Source organism: Mesocricetus auratus, unplaced genomic scaffold, assembly GCF_017639785.1.
Source record: "Mesocricetus auratus isolate SY011 unplaced genomic scaffold, BCM_Maur_2.0 Super-Scaffold_100051, whole genome shotgun sequence".
Lineage (NCBI taxonomy): Eukaryota > Metazoa > Chordata > Mammalia > Rodentia > Cricetidae > Mesocricetus > Mesocricetus auratus.
In genome coordinates this window covers 5,564,499-5,586,172 of record NW_024429228.1, presented here as the reverse complement: position 1 = coordinate 5,586,172, position 21,674 = coordinate 5,564,499, and the positions used below count along the sequence as shown (strand labels likewise).

The 21,674-nt window shown below is 40.2% G+C and overlaps 1 protein-coding gene across 1 annotated transcript; it reads left to right on the top strand.

Annotated features, from left to right (window-relative positions):
* The first annotated feature begins 4,186 nt into the window (after positions 1-4,186).
* LOC121136140 (protein piccolo-like) lies at positions 4,187-18,796 on the top strand. Its single transcript, XM_040735847.1, is given in 6 exon segments — positions 4,187-4,195; positions 5,590-6,369; positions 10,711-10,859; positions 10,861-15,743; positions 16,090-17,220; positions 17,223-18,796. Coding segments are annotated over 6 exon segments (7,827 nt in total). The 3' UTR covers positions 18,098-18,796.
* The last annotated feature ends 2,878 nt before the right edge of the window (positions 18,797-21,674 follow it).

Here is a 21,674-nt window from a genome sequence, read left to right as displayed (position 1 = left end):
CCCAGTTTTCTATAACAGTTATAAAAGTTGCAAAACAATAAAAAAGTTGTCACCTGACATGATCTATAAAGAAAATCCACAGAAACCCAATTAAAACTACTAGAAGTAACAAGTTCAGCAGAGCTGTGGAGTGATAACCAATATAGAAAATCTATTATTTTGTCTTTACTTACAGTGAATATAAAAATGCATAATAAACAATCTTATTTATAGTCCACTTAAAAAAAAACTGGGGCTTAGGATGTAGGTCAATTGGTAGTGTGCTTTCCTAGTCTCTCATAACTGGATTAGATGATCCATGCCTATGATCCTAGCACTCTGTTAATAAAAGTTGGATGATCAGGATTTAAACATCATCTTCTCCAGTCTAGTATGTTCCAGGCCAGTGTGGATTACATGAGACCCGGTCTTAAAACAACAATGAAAAACAAACAAACCCTTAGCAATAAATTGATAAAGGAAATGCCATACTATTTCTGGAACTGAAAAACATTGTTGGAAGACATTAAAGATTTAAATAAGTGGCAAACAGTACACGTTAATGGAAAAATGCTTGTATTATTAAAGTGGAAGCATTCCCAAAATTCTTCTGCGGGTTTCCTGCAACACCTACAAGAAAGCTTCCTCACTCTTATAAAAATATTTGAGATAATCCTTAAGTTCATAGGAAACTACAAGTGACAAGTAATAAAAAAGTAGAAAAATACCAAAATTTTGCCGGGTGGTGGTGGCGCATGCCTTTAATCCCAGCATTTGGGAGCAGAGGCAGGTGGATCTCTGTGAGTTCAAGACCAAGCCTGGTTTACCGAGCGAGTTCCAGGACAGGCTCCAAAACAATACAGAGAAACCCTGTCTCGAAAAAAAAAAAGAAAAATAACAAAATTTTAAGACTGCTATATGTTGATTTAAACCTTAAAACAAAGTAACCATACTCAAGATAATATGATAACATGTAGGCCACGTGAAGATACCTAATTATAGAATACTGTATTAAACTCAAGCATCTGTAGTTAGCTGTTACTTGACAAGAGTGTCTGGACAATTCGACAGGGACCTAATTTTTAAAAACTTGTATTGAAAACTGTATGTATCTACATACAAACAAAGAAATTGGAATTTCATATCTTAGAATTGTTCTCAAAATGGCAAAAGCCTTGAGTATGAGAAGTAAAAATATAAAAATATACAAGAAAGTACAAGTAGAATTTTGAAATGAGTTTGTAGCGATGATTCCAAGTGAACAAGGAACAAATTGCAAATAAAAGTTCATGAAAAATAAAAATTCCAGTGACTCAAATGACAGGAAGAGACAACTCACAGCATAGGAGACAATACTGACAATAACTGTCTGATGAGACATTTGTGTCTATGTGAAAAAATAACTCTTAAAAGTCACTAAGTGAAAAAATGAACAAGGTTATAATCATTCCTCTAAAGAAAAATGCACATTAGCAGACTTCATACGTTTAATGTCAGAACACAGCACACAACCTAATGTAAACAGAAGCCTTTTAAATTCATGATTCCACTCCTGATCACCATTTGTAATGAGCAGCCTTCCTGCCAGCCTGGTTCCAGAGCCGCCTCAGTCCCAAATAAACACACAGGAGGCTATACTAATTATGAAGCTGTTGGCCTTGCTTATTTCTTACTGGCTAGCTCTGACTTAAGTATTTACTCCATAATTTTTAATCTAAATATTTCTCTTACCGGAGAAGTTTCCGGGCTTCTTATCCCTATGGCGGTTACATCTTGATTCCCTGTGTTTCTCCTACGCAGAGTCCTCCTGGACTCCTAGTCCCACCTATCTTGCTTCCCTATTGGCCAACAGTACTTTATTGACATCTAAACAAGACTTCCCCAACAACCTAAGGGTAAGTAAAATCCATAGTGTGATAAACTTTCATTACAACTTGATTGTCTATAGCCAAAACTTCAGAAAATAACATGGTTCCTAAAAGTCAAGATAAACTGGATACTTCTCTAACACTTTGTAAGTGAAAACGGCATTAAAGGGCCCAACAGTTCCTCAAAGGGTTAACCACAGAATTACCTCAGAGCCAGCCACTTATAACCAAGAGAAATTAAAGCATACATTCATAATACTTGTACATAAATGCTTGCAGCAACTAAATTCATGTTAGCTAAAATGGAATAGGTGATATATTCAGTTGACAGACCATTATTCAGGTATAAAAATGAATAAACTTTCTGGTGTATGAGAAAACTTGAATTAACTTTTATTACATGATCAAAGCTTCAATAGAAGATTATGTCATGATTCCAAGTTACACAAGATCCCTCATATTTTTAAATCTACAAAGACGTAAAATAGTTAAGTATTTGCTTGGTGATGAGGCAAGGGAAAAGACAATATATAAGCTAAGGTATGATAAAGGGTGTGAAGTTTATTATTGCAGTAACTAATTATTCCAAAATTGAAAATGGGAATGGTTACCCATAACTAGGTATACTTATTACAATTAACAAGTACTGTGTAAGTGGGTATATTTCTGGCAGGTGAATTATATTTCAGTAAAGATGCTGTGTAAAACAATAAAGACTCCTTTCTATATTCATTTTCGACTGCTGTTTTGTTTTGAACAAGCTTTGACGATTTGATGTTAAAATAAATGCATTTTACTAACATGTTCTAGCTGACAATTGAATGTGTTTGAGCATGGTGTGATCAGCACAGTTATTTTTATATGCTTCTTATTTATCAGAATCTTCCCTATTTGGAGATACTTTTTTATATTCTAATAATTGATGTCAAAAAAGTAAATAAGAACGTGACTATGTTCCTAATATGAGGCTTCTGGATTTTTTATGTTTAATAATAACATAGATGAAAAATCTCTTATTAGAGGTTCTTTTACTAAGTGATATCAACAAGAGTATATCATCAAAATAAAGCATTGACATCTGAAAAATGTTTAAAAACAAATTGTCTTAGGGTTTCTGTCATTACAAAGACAGTATGACCACAGCAACTCTTATGAAGGAAAACATTTAATGGGTTGGCTTACAATTTCAGAGGTTTAGTCCATTATCATCATGGTGGGACATGGGTGTGCATAGGAAGACACCATGATAGAGAAGTAACTGAGAGTCCTACATCTCTCAGGCAACAGGAAGTGAACTAAAATACTGGGAGGCATCTTGAGCATAGGAGACCTCAAAGCCCGCCCCCACAGTGACACTTCCTCCAAGAAGGCCATACTTCCTAAGAGTGTCACTCCCTTTGTGGGCTACTTTCTTTCAAATCACCACATACCGCTTTCTGTCCTCCAGAGACTTGTAGCTGTATCATAGTACAAAAATGTTTTCAGTTCAATTTCAACTGTAATTCATCTGTAAAATCAAAATCAAAGAGCAAATCACATACTTCTAACATACTGTTATGCCCAAGTCACAAAGATCCCCAAAGACCACCAGGGAGACAGACCCACCAAACTGCAAAATCAAGGTTTATTGTTCATCCAACCATGACAGGGACCTCATCTAGTTAGCTGACACAGCAGCCATCAGAGGAAGTGAGTTCCCTGTCTCCTGGCAGGTTTTTAAAGGCAAAAATCACAGGATTACATCAGTAGGTACAGGTTGGTTTCTGATTGGTTGTTTCCAGGTTCTGGCTATTACAAATAATGCTGCAATGAACATAGTTTCACAGATGCCCTTGTATAAATGTGTATATGCCTAAGAGTGGAATTGATGGATCTTGTGGTAGACTGATTCCCATTTTCCTGAGAAAATGTGGTACATTTACACAATGGAGTACTATTCAGCCAGCAGAATAAAACAATGGAATCTTGAAATTCGCAGGCAAATGGATGGCACTAGAAGAAACCATCCTGAGTGAGGTAATCCAGTCACAAAAAGACAAACATCTTATTACTCACTCATATGTGGATTGTAGACATGGATCAGGGGATTGACAACCTACAATTAGCATGCCAGAGAGGCTGGGAAACAGTGAGGACCCTAAGAGAACATGCAGCATACCCTGGAGAAGGGGAAGGGGACATGATCTCCTGAGCAGATTGGGAGCATGGGGGGAGGGGAAAGGGAACTGGGAGAAGGAAAGGGGGGGAAGGAGAGGAGAGGAGAAAATGGGGGAGCAGGAAGGTTGAGTGGGATAGGGGCAAGCAGGATGAGAGATACTGTAATAGGTTTGAGGAGAGATATGGCGCTAGTGAGGTTTTCAGAGATCTACAAGGATGGCACCAACTGGTAATCTAAGCAATAGTGGCTACCTTAACTGCCCTTCCCTGATAATGAGATTGAGGACTACCTTGTGTGCCATCCTAGAACCTTCATCCAGTGGCTGATGGAAGCAGAGGCAGACACCCACAGCTAAACACTGGACTGAACTCCTGGAAACTAGTTGCAGAGAGGGAGGAGTAATGGGCAAGGGGATGAAGACCAGGCTGGTGAAGCCCACAGAAACAGCTGACCTGAACAAGGGGGAGCTCATGGACCCCAGACTGATGGCTTGGAGGCCAGCATGGGACTGACCCAGAGTCCCTGAATGTTCATGTCAATGAGGAGGCCTTGGCAATATATGGGGCCTTTGGTGGTAGATCAGTATTTATCCCTGGCTTACAAATAGACTTTGGGAACCCATTACACTTGGAGGAATGTGCTCTAGGCCTGAACGCATGGGGGAGGACCTGGGCCCTGCCAGGGATGATATGACCGACTTTGGGGATCCCCCATGGAGTGCCTCACCCTCCCTGGGAAGCAGAGGGAAGATGGGATGGGGGGCTGGTGAGGGGTGGAGGAGGAAGAGAGGGAGAGGGACCTGGGATTGACATATGAATCAGGCTTCTAATTTAAATTAAAAAAATTTTTAAAGTCTCCAGCTTATTTACATTGGGACATGTCCTCATGAGACTGCTGAGTTTATACCTGCAGGCATGTGATTTTTATAATCCTTGTGACAAAGCACTGAGACTACTATCTTTATTTGTTTTTGTTCTTTGAAGTGTCAAGTTAGAAAATATGAATAATAATAATATGTTAAGATGTGCTCACTCACATCCTGGTTTTTGAAACCATAGCCCAGATCAAGCCTGTTTCTGCGGGTGTTACCTCTGGGAACTGTTTCTGCAGTCTAAGTCATGAAAACTACTCTCTGAAAAGGACACAGGAAATACAATCACACATGAGGCAGACATTATCCATTATATATATTTTCATATAAGAGATAAAGACTGTTGCTTCTTTCTAGTCATTACCATTTAATGTGTATTTATTATGTGGGAGGGTCCTATAGATAAGACTGTCTGCTTTTTTATGCTGTATTGTCTCCAGATAAATTCAGCTTCAAATTGCTTTTCATACTGGCTCCTCTCTCCAGGTGCTTGATTAAAATCCTTGCAGAAAATTCTGTCCCCTTCTCTTTTTCTTAGTAGTGGTGAGCGTAGAGACTGATCATCACTGAAGATTTTGCCCACATTTATATTTTAAATAATCTTTTCATATTTTAATAGTGATTTTTTAATTTAGAAAACTGTGACTCATCCTGTGCCTAACCACAATCAACAGATCAAACATTTTCAGTTTTCATGTTCATTAATGCAGTAGGATAGAAAGTCTACAATAATCCTAATCTGTTCATTGCTGTCCATTTTGCAGATTCAAGAATGGCTTTGTTTAAATTGCCAGACGAACAGAGCAATATCAGGACAACTGGGAGATATGGGCAAAATGCTCCCTGTATCGTCAGGATCCAAGGCATCCCCTGTGCCTGCCCCTGCAGACCCATCATCTCAGAAAACACCCGTAGGGGGCCATGTGAAAGGCAAAAAGAAGGAAACAGAAGGAAAAACTGAAACTGAGAAATTTATTCCAGAAAAAGAAACAGCATCCATTGAGAAAACGCCCCCAGCGGTCGCCACAGGTGAAAAGCTGGACGAGACTAAATTAGAGAAAAGCAAAGTTTCAGCCCTGCAAGAAAAGAAACCACCCTCTGAAGAGGAACAGCCAGTCCCTGAAGAGAAAGTGGGAAAGAAGCCATCTGCTGAAGGAAAGTTGGCTTCAGCAGAAGACAAACCACCTCTGGAGGGAAAGAAGCCTATCCCCGACCACAAGAAATTACCCGCAGAAGTAAAGCCCCTGGCCTCAGAGCCGGAGAAGAAACGGGAAGCACTTCAAGCTCAAGTACAAATTCCTGAAGAGGAGCCCACAGGGAGAGTGGCCACTCAGGAAGACTGGCGTGCAGAGGCCAGGGCTGGAGCTCCCCCACGCAGCCACGCCCCGCAGACTTTGCCCAGGGAAGGCGGGAAGGAGAGCCACACAGAGAAGCAGCCCCAGGAGGAAGGCAGTGTGGAGCCTGACCAAGTGGAGCCCAGCAAAGGCAAAACAGTAAGTTGTGCTTCCTGCAGTCGCCTTTTGGCTTGTGCCCTTCCCTGGTTTACTTACAACCTCAGCCGATCACGGATAGGACAGATGTGAAACCTTTAGACCACAAACTACATTTCAGAGAACTCTGTTTTACTTTTTCTTAAATGAAAAGCAATGGCATTTTGATACCTCAGTCAAATTCCAGAAAGCTTAGAAATAAAATTCTCTAAATCATAGAGAAAAATGAAAAGATTTCCTAGAGCTCCAAGTAATTTTTTTAAGTCAGTTTTCTCTTTACCTAAAATAATATGTCATTAAGATAGTTGGTTTCGTGAGGGTCTAGGCCCTGTCCTGGATGAAATGACAGACTATGGACACCCCATGGAGGGCCTCACCCTCCTTGGGGAAATGAAGGGATATTGGGGGGCTTGGAGGGAGGGCACGGGAGGAGGGGAGGGAAACTGAGAGGGACCTGGGATTGACATGTGAAGCAACCTTGTTTCTAATTTAAATTTATATTTAAAAACAAAATAGTTGCTTTCGTAAAAGGCAGTTTGTTGTTTTTGTTGTTTTATTTTTCCTTTTGATAGATTTCTAAGTTGTTGTCAGCCACAAAATTGGTTAAAAAAAAAAAAAGAGGCATGGTCAAAATCCAGGATGAATATATATATATATATATATATATATTAATTCTACATTTTTCTCATAACGTAGGGTCATGTGCTTAATGTGGAAGAATTAGTTACAATCTTAATTTAGTATATAATAATACATAGTGTCCCTTTAGTGAGAAGCTTCAAGAATATCCCATTTTAAGTGGTATTTACATAAGCAATTCTATCGTTTTAAAGGAACTCTACTATTTCAAGGTATATTAATTTTAATGCTAATCTAGCTATATAATCCCCCCTTTCTACCCTCCCATCTGCTTTCTCTATCCCCCTTCAGCCCCCCTTACTCCCTTTTAAAGTGCTGCCTTCTTTTGATTTGACTTGTATTGTTATGTGTGTGTATGTGTGTACATAGGAATTTAGAGATCCACCAAATGGGTTATATCTAATTAAATAAGGTTAATTCACAGAGGACACAAATGGTACATAAAAATTACCTGTTGCACATCCATTAAAGTTCCAGAATTCCGGGTTGATGAGTTGAATAGGTTTGAGGAAGTGTGCTGTTTTGCGATCACTTGAACACAGCCTGCTAACCCATCTCCACTCCCTTTTTTCCTCATGACAGGCATCTTCTGTGGGTTCTACATTTGTCATCCCCAGGATTTTTTTTTGCCAGTCTCCAAATGTTTTTATTTTTCTCTTTTGACTTTTCCTTCTTTTCTATCCAAAGAAGGCACAAGTCTGACCCTTAAATTCACAGGAGCATATGTGTCTCTGTGGTTGTGTTTCAGAACTGCGTTTCATGTACTTTAGCAGATAGTTCCCTTTTAAACTTAACTGTAAATTCAATTTGTCAGTTGTTTCAGTGTTGTGTTGCTTATATTTTTTGTTGCCATACCATTCTTTTACTTTATTCAATTTTCCAAAATGTGTTTATTCGTTAAAAATAAAATGAATATATTATATTAAAATTAATATATATGAATATGATATATATTTGAAAGCATACCTCTTTAACTTTTCTGATTTTGTATTTCTAAATCACGTTACTATAAAATTCTGGCTTTTTACCTATTTATCCAAGCAGGAAACTTTTAATCTTTATTTTATGTGCTATACTGAAAAACTACCGTCTTCCAGATGGAAACTCAAATTGACATAGATTTTAATGTGGACTTTGGTTTCTGTTTAAAATAACTGAATGGTTAATATTCATGTTATCTGTCAACACAGAATACAATGCCTGAATTGTTTTTGTGACGGTATAGTCAGAGTGAAAAACAATCAAGTGTTCTGATGAAATATTTTATCTCTTTCTTGGGCTGAGTTATGTGGACTCAATCTTGATTGGAGTGCTTTAGTTACTCATATTTGCAGTCAATCTTAACACAAACTTTCTATAAATGATGAAAGATAACTCTGTGCTCTTTTATTTCATTAAAAATAAAGTCTAGAAAATTAGTCAAGCACGTACTGTTATCTGTCTTTCCACATTTTTAAATGAATCCTAGAACTCAGTTCTTGACGCATGTAATCTTCAGAAACTTTTGTTTTCCTTCAGTGTGGAGAGCTACTGACTTTAACTGTTGTGGAAAGAGCACAGACAAATTTAACAGAACACATGTATTTATGTGCATTTTCTCACGCTGGGTTCCCACAAAGTGCACCACCTTCAGAAGAGTTTCAAGTGTGCTAAAACATTACTGCCTTCTCTCTCACACATCTGCTGTCCAGTAAACGGTGATGGGACACTCACAGGAAGGGGACACTTCAATCCCTGCTGTTCGTTAGTACAGCACAAAACTTGGAGCTTAGCCCCTGAAATTTTGGGGTGATTATTTTAAAAAAACAGATTGGAAGAATTTGAGCAAATAAAATTCTATGCATGGAGAACATGAAATATAAGATAGGCCAGTGTGCTGGAATGTAATGCTAATCATTAAAAACAGAAGACCTTTTCTTTAGCAGAAATGAAGAGTAACATTGCTGTTTTAAAGCTGTGCTTACAATATTATAGTTCTCACACCTGGCTTATTCAAAGGTTACAAAGTTTGTATGCAAAAGGAAGCCATATGAAATTTTATTCTTATTTTTTAATTTCAGGGTTGTTATAAATGGTATTAAATGTAAAAAGTGAAACAGTTAACAAAAGTGTTCATTTCCTGATGATTCAAATGAATACATGTTTTGAAATCTGCAGTATTTTATACACTTTGTGTGTGTGTTGTATATCTTATACAAAAGTGTGCTTGTTACATTTATATCTTTTAATACCACTTCACTGAGTAGATTAATATATTTTTCTTTAAATATATACACTCTTAAAAATTTTTGAAGTGCCTGAGAAAAAGTTTCCAATATTTTAGTCTGGTGTCCTGAGAAATTGGTGAGAAAATGGTCCACATTATTTTGTCTTCACATGAATCATTTCACTGTATCTTAGTCTATGGTGCTTCAAACACCCATTTTGAAGTTCAAGCATTAGGGAAAACAAGATCCAGTTTATGTACTGTAATCTGCATCTAATTTCCCCTTGTTAGTAAGTGTTATTAATGAAGCAGTGTCAAGGACCAGTTAACTACAAGAAAGAAAAATGGTTGCCAAGTCCTGATATGTGGAAATCCTTTTAAAAATGATTAATAGCAGTAATAAAGATTAATTTGTAGGTGTCTTTAGTCGGTGAAGCAAAGGACCTGATTGATCATTGAGTGATCATGTTTCACAGCTAAACTATGCAGTTAATGAGGGCACATTGTTCTCTGAGGGGATGAATACCTAAATCTAGTTAGTGGGGAAAATTAACATAAAGTTTTTCAGTGTATCCTTTGAATCTTTCAGTGAGGTGCATTAGAAGCAACTAACATCAGCCACTCCTAACATATTGTCTTAGACCCGCAAGCCTATAGAATGAACACTTATAGACTTACTACCATGTAACACAGAATAGAGACAGCGCGCAGCAGCGTCCCCATCAAATGTGCTGATGGAACCCTGGGAAGCTTTCGGGACAGATACAGGACCAGACAGGATGATCTGGGAGAATGTAGCGCGGGGGGAACAAAGGAAGCATGGGCACAGAATAAAGCCATACACAGGCAGTTGTGGGGAGAATATTTTGATATTTTGTGTTAGAACTTCATGAATTCCTTTTGGTTTTCTTTGTTGCATTCCACACACACACACACACACACACACACACACACACACACACACACACACCGAGAGAGATTGACTTTTTTCTTTTAACAATATGAATTTCATCGCAAAGTAAATGTATTGATACAGGTAATGTATTTGAAGGAAAGTGAAATTAGAAAGTAAAGACGCCTCACAAAATAATGGAAAAAAATCAAGTAACATTGAGAATTAATGCATAATTTAAATTTTAGTTACCTAATCCAGTGAATACAAATTTTTCTCAATTTTGTTCTCATACAAACATTTTAAAACTGCCATTATATGCCAGGGGCAAGTGGCACACATCTTTAATCCAAGTAATCAGGAGACAGAGGCAGGCAGATCTCTGTGATTTAGAGGCCATTCTGGGCTACAGAGCACGCTCTAGGATGGGCTCCAGAGCTACAGAAAGATATCCTGTCTTGGAGAAAAAAAGGTCAAACCTGTCATCATATAGCTGAATTTTTCCATAGTTATTGCCCAACTATTAATGGTTATTTAATAATAATGGTGAAGCTATGCGATTAGTTTGCCTCTAATGCATTTGCCTGTGTCTTTCCCCTTCTGCTAGAAAAAGGAAGAGGATAAATCAGATACTCCCAGTTCTCAGCAGCCCAAGAGCCCACAAGGTCTGAGTGACACAGGATATTCTTTGGATGGAATATCAGGTTCTCTTGGTGAAATCCCAAGTCTTATACCAAGTGATGAAAAAGATTTGCTCAAAGGACTCTTTCTCTCAAGAAAGCAGCCCTTCCAGCCCCTCGGACTTGGCGAAACTGGAAAGCACAGTACTGTCCATTTTGGAAGCTCAGGCAAGCACCCTTAGTGAAAAATCAGAAATGAAAGCACAGCCCCAGAAGGTTTCTCCCGAGCAGCCTCAGGACCAGCAAAAGTCTCAGATTCCATCTGACGCGCTGGATATTACTATTTCAGAAGAAGAGGACAAAGAGAGCCAAGAAAGGAAAGAAAGCTCCAAAAGGGATAGCCAACAAGGCTTTCCTGCTAGGAAAGACCATAAAGAAAAGCCTGAGCTAGTTGATGATCTAAGTCCAAGAAGAGCATCCTATGACTCAGTGGAAGACAGCAGTGAGAGTGAAAACTCCCCTGTTGCCCGTAGGAAGCGGAGAACTAGTGTTGGCTCATCAAGCAGCGATGAGTACAAACAGGAGGACAGTCAAGGTTCTGGGGAAGAGGAGGACTTCATTCGAAAACAGATTATAGAAATGAGTGCTGACGAGGATGCCTCTGGCTCTGAGGATGATGAGTTCATTAGGAGTCAGCTTAAAGAGATTGGTGGCATGACTGACAGCCACAAGAGGGAAGAAACTAAAGGGAAACACAGACGGCTGACTCGCAAGAGTAGTGCTAACTTCGATGACGAGGCAGGCAGACGGCATTCCTGGCATGACGAGGACGATGAAACATATGATGAAAGCCCTGAACTCAAATTCCGAGAAACTAAAAGCCAGGAGAGCGAAGAACTTGTGGTGGCTGGAGGAGGGGGGTTACGCCGATTTAAGACGATCGAACTCAACAGTATGATAGCAGATAAGTACTCGGCAGAATCCTCTCAGAAAAAAGCAACTTTGTATTTTGATGAAGAGCCAGAGTTAGAAATGGAGAGCCTGACCGACTCACCTGAAGACAGATCTAGGGGAGAGGGGTCCTCTAGTCTCCATGCATCCAGCTTCACTCCCGGCACGTCCCCTACATCAGTGTCATCACTGGACGAGGACAGTGACAGTAGCCCAAGTCACAAAAAAGGGGAGAGCAAGCAGCAGCGCAAAGCCCGGCACAGGACACATGGCCCTCTCTTACCCACCATTGAAGACTCCTCAGAGGAGGACGAATTGAGAGAGGAAGAAGAATTGTTAAAGGAGCAAGAGAAACAGCGGGAGTTAGAGCAGCAGCAACGAAAGAGTTCTAGTAAGAAGTCAAAGAAAGACAAAGACGAACTTCGTGCTCAGAGAAGGAGAGAAAGACCAAAGACGCCACCCAGTAATCTCTCTCCCATCGAGGACGCATCTCCCACGGAAGAACTGCGCCAGGCAGCGGAAATGGAGGAGCTCCATAGGTCCTCTTGTTCCGAATACTCGCCTAGCATAGAATCAGACCCAGAAGGGTTTGAAATAAGCCCTGAGAAAATAATAGAAGTTCAAAAAGTTTATAAACTGCCCACGGCTGTGTCCTTGTACTCACCAACAGATGAGCAATCTGCTATGCAGAAGGAAGGGGTGCAGAAAGTTCTCAAAAGTGCTGAGGAGATGTAGGAAGAAATGATGCAGAAGAACCACAAATATAAAGCTTTTCCAGCTGTAAGTGAACGAGATGACGTGTTTGAAAAGGAGCCATTGTATGGTGGCATGTTAATAGAGGACTACATTTATGAATCTTTAGTAGAGGATACATACAATGGATCAGTAGATGGCAGTCTGATCCCAAGGCAAGAAGAACAAAATGGATTCATGCAGCAGAGAGGAAGAGAGCAAAAAATAAGACTCCCAGAACAGATTTATGATGATCCTATGCAGAAAATTACAGACCTCCAGAAAGAGTTTTATGAGTTAGAATGCTTACATTCTGTTGTGCCTCAAGAAGACATAGTTTCCAGCTCTTACATCATTCCTGAAAGCCACGAGATAGTGGATCTGGGAACCATGGTAACTTCTACCAGTGAAGAAAAGCAATTATTAGATGCTGACACTGCGTATGAAGAACTCATGAGGCGACAACAGATGCAGGTAACAGATGGGTCCAGTCCCACACAGACCACCGTAGGGGATGACATGGCAGATTCCATGATGGATTTTGACAGGGTGCAAGATACATCTTTGACATCAAGCATCCTTTCTGGAGCATCTCTTACGGACTCAACCAGCAGTGCAACTCTCTCTATCCCAGATGTTAAGATAACCCAACATTTTTCAGCAGAAGACCTCGAGGATGAATACGTAACTGATTATACAAGAGAAATTCAAGAGATAATAGCCCATGAGTCACTGATATTGACCTACTCTGAGCCTTCAGAAAGTGCTGCATCTGTCCCGCCTTCCGACACACCTTCTCTCATATCATATATTTCTTCAGTCTGCACCACAGACAGCTCCTCACCTGTCACTACCCTGGATAGCCTAACCACTGCTTATACAGAGCCAGCAGACATAATAACTAAATTTGAAGACTCCGAGGAAATTTCTTCATCAACTTATTTTCCAGGCAGCATCATTGACTATCCAGAAGACATAAGTATATCTTTAGATCGGACCACCACACCTGAAAGTAGAACTAATGCTGATCGTATCGTGGTTTCCTTCTCTAGTACAGCACCTTCTGTCGCAGAATTCGTAGGCGCTAAAGCTGACAGGCCACAAGCTGTTACCATGTCCACTGACTTACCTGAAAAAGATCCAATAAAAGGCAAGAAGGAAACTGGGGATGGAATTATTCTGGAAGTTTTGGATGCTTACACAGATAAAAGGGAAGAGTCTGAGGCTGAAATAACAAAAATTACCTTACCTGAAACTGGGTTGGTCCAAACACCTTCTTCTGTTATAGCCCCTCAGATGAAGGAAGAACCTGTAACTCCATATTCTCTGTCTGGAAAGATCTCTGGTCAGGAAAAGCCCACATATAGGTTACCATCAGCCAGTATTCCTGTTTCCACCCATCCATCTAAAGCTCGTCCATTTTTCAGAAGTTCTTCTTTGGATATATCAGCCCAACCGCCCCCTCCTCCTCCCCCACCCCCTCCTCCCCCTCCACCCCCTCTTCCTCCGCCTCCACCACCATTACCCCCAGCAACTTCACCTAAACCAGCCACTTACCCTAAAAAAACTTTGGCAGTTGCAGCTCCAGTGACTCCAACGGCAGTTGTCACAACCCATATTGATGCTATTACTACAGTAGAGGCCACAACTGCTCGGAAGAGTAATGGGTTACCTCCCATCAAAGTATGTGCCACTGCCCCTCCTCCTGTCCCTCCCAAGCCTTCTTCAATTCCAACTGGACTTGTATTTACACATAGGCCAGAACCAAGCAAACCTCCAATTGCCCCTAAGCCAGCAATTCCTCAGATTCCAGTGACTACACAGAAAATAACAGATGCATGCCCCAAACCAACAGGTCTATCTTTAACTTCAAGCATGTCCTTAAATTTAGTGACTTCAGCAGGTTACAAACTGCCTTCCCCTACCTCTCCACTTTCCCCACATTCTAATAAATCCTCACCAAGATATTCTAAGTCTCTAATGGAGACTTATGTGGTTATTACATTACCATCTGAGCCTGGGACTCCAACAGATTCTTCTGCTTCTCAAGCCATTACCAGTTGGCCCTTGGGATCACCCCCAAAAGATCTGGTTTCCCTTGAAACAGTGTTTTCTGTAGTTCCTCCTATGACAGCTCCAGAAATTCCAAGTTCTTCACAGCCTACCCTGTATGCACCAGGAACTTCGGAGACATTTTCTGCTGTACCTGTTGTAACACCATCTCTATTTCAAGGAGCTCTGACTTCACTTACACAGTTTCTTCCAACAGAAGCTTCAAAAACTGTGGTATCCACAACCAGAAGTGTAGTCCCAAGCATTGCTCCCAGAAGTGTTTCCATACCGATTCCTCCAGAACCTCTTGCTCTAGACAGGCATCAGTACAAGGAAAATGGAAAATTGCCACTTAGTGGTGATGCCATTGATTTGCGGACAATACCAAAGACAGAAGCTAAAGCAACTGAAAAATGTATGGACCTTTCTGCTTCTTCAGTGGATGCAAAAAGACAGCCCACAGCAAATGACGTTTATGGGCGACAGATCAGTGCTGTCCAACCTTCTATCGTGAATCTCAGTGCAGCTTCCTCTTTTGTAGCTCCAGTCACCCTAGACTCTGAGACAGTGGCTGTTGTCACATGCACAGGTACTACAATTTACACAACAGGCTCAGGAGGCCAAGTGAGTATAGAGCCTGCAATGGCATCACCACTCCAGCTCACTACATTAAAACATACCGAGTCACCGTACAGGATATCAAGTGGCCAGACATTCCCTTTGGTTAGAGATGAAGCACCGATAAACTTGTCTCTGGGTCCTTCAGCTCCGGCAGTGACACTGGCTGTTACGAAGCCTGTCACTGTACCTCCAGTCGGTGTCACCAATGGATGGACTGACAGCAGCACATCTCAGGGGATCACCGATGGGGAGGTGGTAGACCTCAGCACATCAAAGTCTCATAGAACAGTTGTGACAATGGATGAATCTACTTCAAATGTAGTGACCAAAATCATAGAAGACGATGAAAAACCTGTTGATTTGACTGCAGGAAGAAGAGCTGTGTGCTGTGACATGGTTTATAAGTTGCCTTTTGGAAGGAGCTGCACAGCACAGCAGCCAGCAACTACCCTTCCTGAAGACCGTTTTGGATATAGGGATGACCACTATCAATATGATAGATCAGGGCCATATGGTTACAGAGGGATTGGTGGAATGAAACCTTCCATGTCTGATACAAATTTAGCAGAAGCTGGACATTTTTTCTATAAAAGTAAGAATGCTTTTGATTACTCAGGAGGATCTGATGCAGCAGTAGATCTAACTTCAGGGAGAGTGACTACAGGTCAGTATGACATAGCAATAGACCCTGCCTTGAAATGCCATTATGGTATTGTGCATCTTGTTTCAGGGTGAAAAAGATATCCCTAGTCCGATTTTTTTATATTTTTGCTTTCTTTGGATGTTTTTGCAATATACTTTAGAGTACATGTGCATTTTTGTTTCTTGCTGTTGCCGTTGCCTGCATGTGCCTGCATGTTCAACATTGCTTTTCTTCCGCATCTAATTAGGTTAACCTGTGGATTTGCATGCAGTCCCATTCATTGAGCTCATCAAGATAAGAGGGCTTTCTGACCCAAACAGCATCATTCATTCTGAGAACTGGACTATAACTCTACCCTGTATTTCAGGCGAGGTAATGGATTATTCAAGCAAGACTACAGGTCCATATCCAGAAACACGCCAAGTCATTTCAGGAGTTGGGATTAGTACCCCACAGTATTCCACAGCAAGAATGACTCCACCTCCAGCACCCCAGTATGGTGTGGGAAGTGTTTTGAGGTCCTCTAATGGTGTTGTCTATTCTTCAGTAGCAACTCCAATCCCCTCTACATTTGCTATCACCACTCAACCTGGCTCCATTTTCAGTACCACGGTCAGGGATTTGTCTGTTATTCACACAACAGATGCACTGACTTCATTATCAGCCCTGCATCAAAGCCAGCCAATGCCTCGATCGTATTTCATAACACCAGGGGCATCAGAAACAGACATCTCAGTAACCAGTATTGACATCAATGCCGGTCTGCAAACTATTACTATGGAAACTCTTCCTGCTGAGACAATGGACTCTGTTCCTGCTTTAACCACAGCGTCTGAAGTGTTTTCTGAGGTGGTAGGAGAGGAAAGCACACTTTTAATGGTATCTGAGGAAGATAAACAGCAACAGCAGCTTGACTTGGAGCGAGAGCTCCTGGAACTGGAGAAAATTAAGCAACAACGCTTTGCCGAGGAGCTAGAGTGGGAACGTCAGGAGATTCAGAGATTCCGGGAACAAGAAAAGATCATGGTTCAAAAAAAGCTGGAGGAGCTGCAGTCTATGAAACAGCACCTCCTCTATCAGCAAGAAGAAGAACGGCAAGCCCAGTTTATGATGAGGCAGGAGACATTAGCTCAGCAACAGTTACAACTTGAACAAATCCAACAGCTGCAACAGCAGCTGCACCAGCAACTCGAGGAGCAAAAACTTCGCCAGATCTACCAGTATAACTATGACCCCTCTGGAACTGCTTCTCCACAAACTACCACCGAACAGGCAATTTTGGAGGGTCAATATGCTGCTCAAGAGGGCAGTCAGTTTTGGGCCGCTGAGGATGCCACCACTACAGCCTCTACTGTGGTGGCCATTGAAATACCACAGAGCCAAGGATGGTACACTGTTCAGTCTGATGGGGTGACTCAGTACATTGCCCCGCCTGGCATCTTGAGCACTGTTTCAGAGATACCTCTGACAGATGTTGTTGTAAAAGAGGAGAAACAACCCAAAAGAGGAGCTCTGGAGCCAAAGTTAGGGGGCAGTATGAAGAGATGGGGGAAAATATGGCAGATGATCCACGGAATTTGAAAAAGATAGTGGACAGTGGTGTACAAACCGATGATGAAGAAACTGCGGATAGGAGCTATGCAAGCAGGAGGAGAAAAACTAAAAAGAGCGTCGATACCAGTGTCCAAACCGATGATGAAGATCAGGACGAATGGGACGTGCCTTCTAGGTCAAGAAGGAAAGCACGTCCGGGGAAATACGGAGACAGCACCACAGAGGGTGACAAGACGAAACCCCTTTCCAAAGTCTCCAGTGTAGCAGTTCAGACAGTCGCAGAGATATCTGTGCAAACTGAGCCAGTGGGAACCATAAGAACACCTTCCGTACGAGCACGGGTGGATGCCAAGGTAGAAATAATTAAACACATTTCCGCACCTGAAAAGACTTACAAAGGGGGCAGTTTAGGATGTCAAACAGAAACAGATTCAGACACACAGAGCCCTCCATATCTGGGTGCCACCTCTCCACCCAAAGACAAGAAGCGCCCAACTCCTTTAGAGATCGGCTACTCGTCATCTCACCTTCGGGCAGACACCACAGTCCAGCTGGCTCCTTCCCCGCCCAAGTCTCCAAAAGTCCTTTACTCACCCATCTCACCACTCTCACCAGGCAAAGCATTAGAGTCAGCCTTTGTACCTTATGAAAAACCCCTCCCTGATGACATAAGTCCACAGAAAGTACTACATCCAGATATGGCTAACGTGCCCCCAGCAAGTCCTAAGACAGCCAAGATGATGCAGCGCTCTATGTCTGACCCCAAGCCGCTGAGTCCTACAGCAGACGAAAGTTCCAGGGCTCCTTTTCAGTATTCCTGAGGGCTTCACGGTAAGAGGGATTCTGTTCAGGTAGAAGACAATGGATGAGTTGATGTTGATCATGTGTTTGCAGACTTAGAAGGTAACAAGACTAACATGTAGAAAGTGAGGGACTGAAACTGAGGGAGGACTATCACATTAGGAGAGGAGGACCACATTCCCTTAAAGGTGCCCCCAAAGGAAGACTGTTATGTGAGACTGAAGTTTTATTCTAATATAAAAATATCTCTGAATTGTAGCCTTATTTCAGTGTATGTAACTAATATTCCTTTCCCCGCATGATGGTATAAATATTGACTATAAACAAGGATGAAGCATGAGCATGCCTTTAGATGAGGAGTACGAGAACTCATGATTGAAGTGCTCGTCAAATACATGTGGTCAGTCTCTTCTTCCAGCCAGAATACTGACCTTAAAGGCTTAGCATAGCTCATTGACCAAGATGTGGGCATACGAATGTATGGTGCATTAGGCAAGTTCATACATGCTTATTTTGTTTGTAGCAACTTTCTTACACTAAACCTCAGAGGAGCCACACCGCTAGTGCTTATAGAAGCATAGCTAATTTTTATGTTTCTTTCAATAGTAGAGATTGTTTTATGAAGTATAATTTTGCCTTAAGGGAAGAAACAGATAATATGTTAGACATATAGATGTAAATGGAAGTGGGAAGTGTTAATTAACCATAATTATATTATATATGACTTAAGTATCAGTTCAATTTTGAACAAGTCTTTTCTAAATAAAATTTTCCAAATAAAATAAAATATAATTTTCCTTGGTGCAGTAGTTTCTTAACTCTGGACTTTTAAACTCTGAAGCTTCTAAATACAGTAGTCTAAAATACCACTACTTCCATTGATCCCCATGTGTTAAACAGTGGCCATAGTCTATATAATATGATATAAATTTTAAAATATATGCTATTGCATTATTTTTTATCTGCATTCTTCTACATGATAGCATCCAGTTATGCCAGAACCATTTGTTGAAGATGCTTTCTTTTTTCCATTGTACAATTTTAGCTTCTTTGTCAAAAATCAGGTATTTGTAGGTGTGTGGGTTAATATCAGTGTGTTCAACTAGATTCCATTGGTCTACCTGTCTATTGCTGTGCCAATTCCAAGCTGTTTTCAGGACTATAGCTCTATAATAGAACTTGAAGTCAGGGATGGTGATGCCACCAGACCTTCCTTTGTTGTACAGGGTTGTTTTGGCTATCCTGGGTCTTTTGTTTTTCCACATAAAGGTGAGAATTTTTCTTTCAAGGTCTGAAGAATTGTGCTGGGATTTTGATGAGGATTGCATTGAATCTGTAGGTTGCTTTTGACAAGATTGTCTTTTTAATACCTTGATCCTACCTATCCAAGAGCATGGGAGATCGTTCCATTTTCTGGTTTCTTCTTTTGTTTCTCTCTTTAAAGACTCAAAGTTCTTGTGATACAGGTCTTCCACTTGTTTGGTTAGCGTTACCCCAAGGTGTTTTATGTTGTTTGTGGCAGTTGTAAAGGGTGATGTTTCTCTGATTTGTTTCTCAGTTCTTTTATCGTCTTATATAGTTGGGCTACTGATTTTTTTAGTTGATCTCGTGTCCTCCAACTTTGCTGAAGGTGTTTATCAGTTATAGGAGTTCCCTGGTAGTTTTTCAGGACACTTATGTAAACTATCTTATCATCTGCAAATAATGAAAGTTTCAATTCTTCCTTTCCAATTTGTATTCCCTTTATCTCCTTTTGTTGTCTTATTGCTCTAGCAAGAACTTCAAGTACAATAATGAAGAGGTATTGAGGGAGGGGACATCCTTGTCTTGTTCCTGATTTTAGAGGAATCACCTTGAGTTTCTGTCCATTTAGTTTGATGTTGGCTGTTGGTTTGCTGTATATTGCTTTTATTATGTTCAGGTATGTTCCTGTTATCCCTGATCTCTCCAAGACCTTTATCATGAAGGGGTGTTGGATTTTGTCAAAGGCTTTTTCAGCATCTAGTGAGATTATCATGTGGTTTTTCTTTTTCAGATTGTTTATGTGATTGATTACATTGATGGATTTTTGTATGTTGAACCATCCCTGCATCCCTGGAATGAAGCTTACTTGATCATGTTGGATGATTTTTCTGATGTGTTCTTAGGTCCGATTTGCCAGTATCTTATTAAGTAGTTTTGCATCAATGTTCATGAGGGATATTGGGCTGAAGTTCTCTTTCTTAGTTGTGTCTTGGTTGGTTTGGGTATCAATGTTATTGAAGCCTCATAAAAAGAGTTTGGCAATGACTCTTCTGCTTCTATTGCATTGACTACTTTGAGGAGAACTGGTATTAGCTGTTCTTTGAATTTCTGGTAGAATTCTGCACTGAGGCCATCTGGACCTGGGTTTTATTTCATTGGGAGATATATGTTAAAATACATTATAAAATATATTCCTAAGACTGTTTGTAGTTACAAAGACAAGATATTTATAATCATACTAATTACAATTTCACATCTAAATTTCACATATTTATGGAGAAATTTCATTATATTCTGTATTTCTTTCTTAAAGAGTATTCTGAAGTAAATACTATAAATCCAAGTAAAACTGTCTTCATGTGGTGTAGAGGACAAAACCATAGTCAGATAGGTACTTGTGCATTGAGATTGCATTCCGTTTTCAGTCACTTCAGAATACCTTTGCTTCTGGAATCTGTTAAATCTGTTGTGAAAGTGATATTTAAATAATTTTAGTGTTAATTTATTTTATTGATATGGTATATAAATTCAGATAAATAATAAAGTGGGAAAACATTATGTTTTGAACTTTTAAATTAGCTCCAGTCATCAGAGAGAGTAACTTTGCCAGTTGATGCATTGGTCATCTACTAATATTGTGACTTTAAACTTTTAATTCAGTTATGGCAGAGAATCAAGCCATCAAGATTTTTCCTTACATTGTTCCCTTTGCATTTGCAAATGTACAAGGACGAATATAAGAGGTAACATGGGTATATTAGGTAAAATTACCAAATAATAGCTAAGTCTAGCCATTCCTTGGAGCACAATTCCAACTTCTTCTAGTTAGTCAAATTCTTCATATACCAAATATGACATAATTGCATGCATAATATTGATATTGATATTGGTTTTGGTAGGACCCATCATAACAAGCACAAGGTAAGTTTTATAGTATATAAAAGTCTGAAACAGCATCTCCTGCTTCCAGTAGATCAGGAAAGCTTTCAAGGAGGAGACTCTAGGACATGAAGGTTGAGTTTTCTGCTGGATCATGAAGAGAAAGATGAAGGTCATTCCAATAGATGACAAAAAATATTCAAGTATTCAGGTTAATAACCAGATATCCAGCGAAAAGGGGACAAAGAAGAAGGTTATATTCAGTAAAACTGTAGTGGTGAGTGAGGGGTCAATGGCAAGAAATCTTATGTACCAGAAATCCTTTTTCTGTGAGAAGCTACATCAAGGTCACCATTATTTTATATTCAGCCTCTGAACTCCTTTTCTAAGGATCAAGTACAGTAGTTTCTGATTAAAATATATTTCAGCAAATCTATTACTTACTCCACAATTTAAATTCACTACTAGGATCTT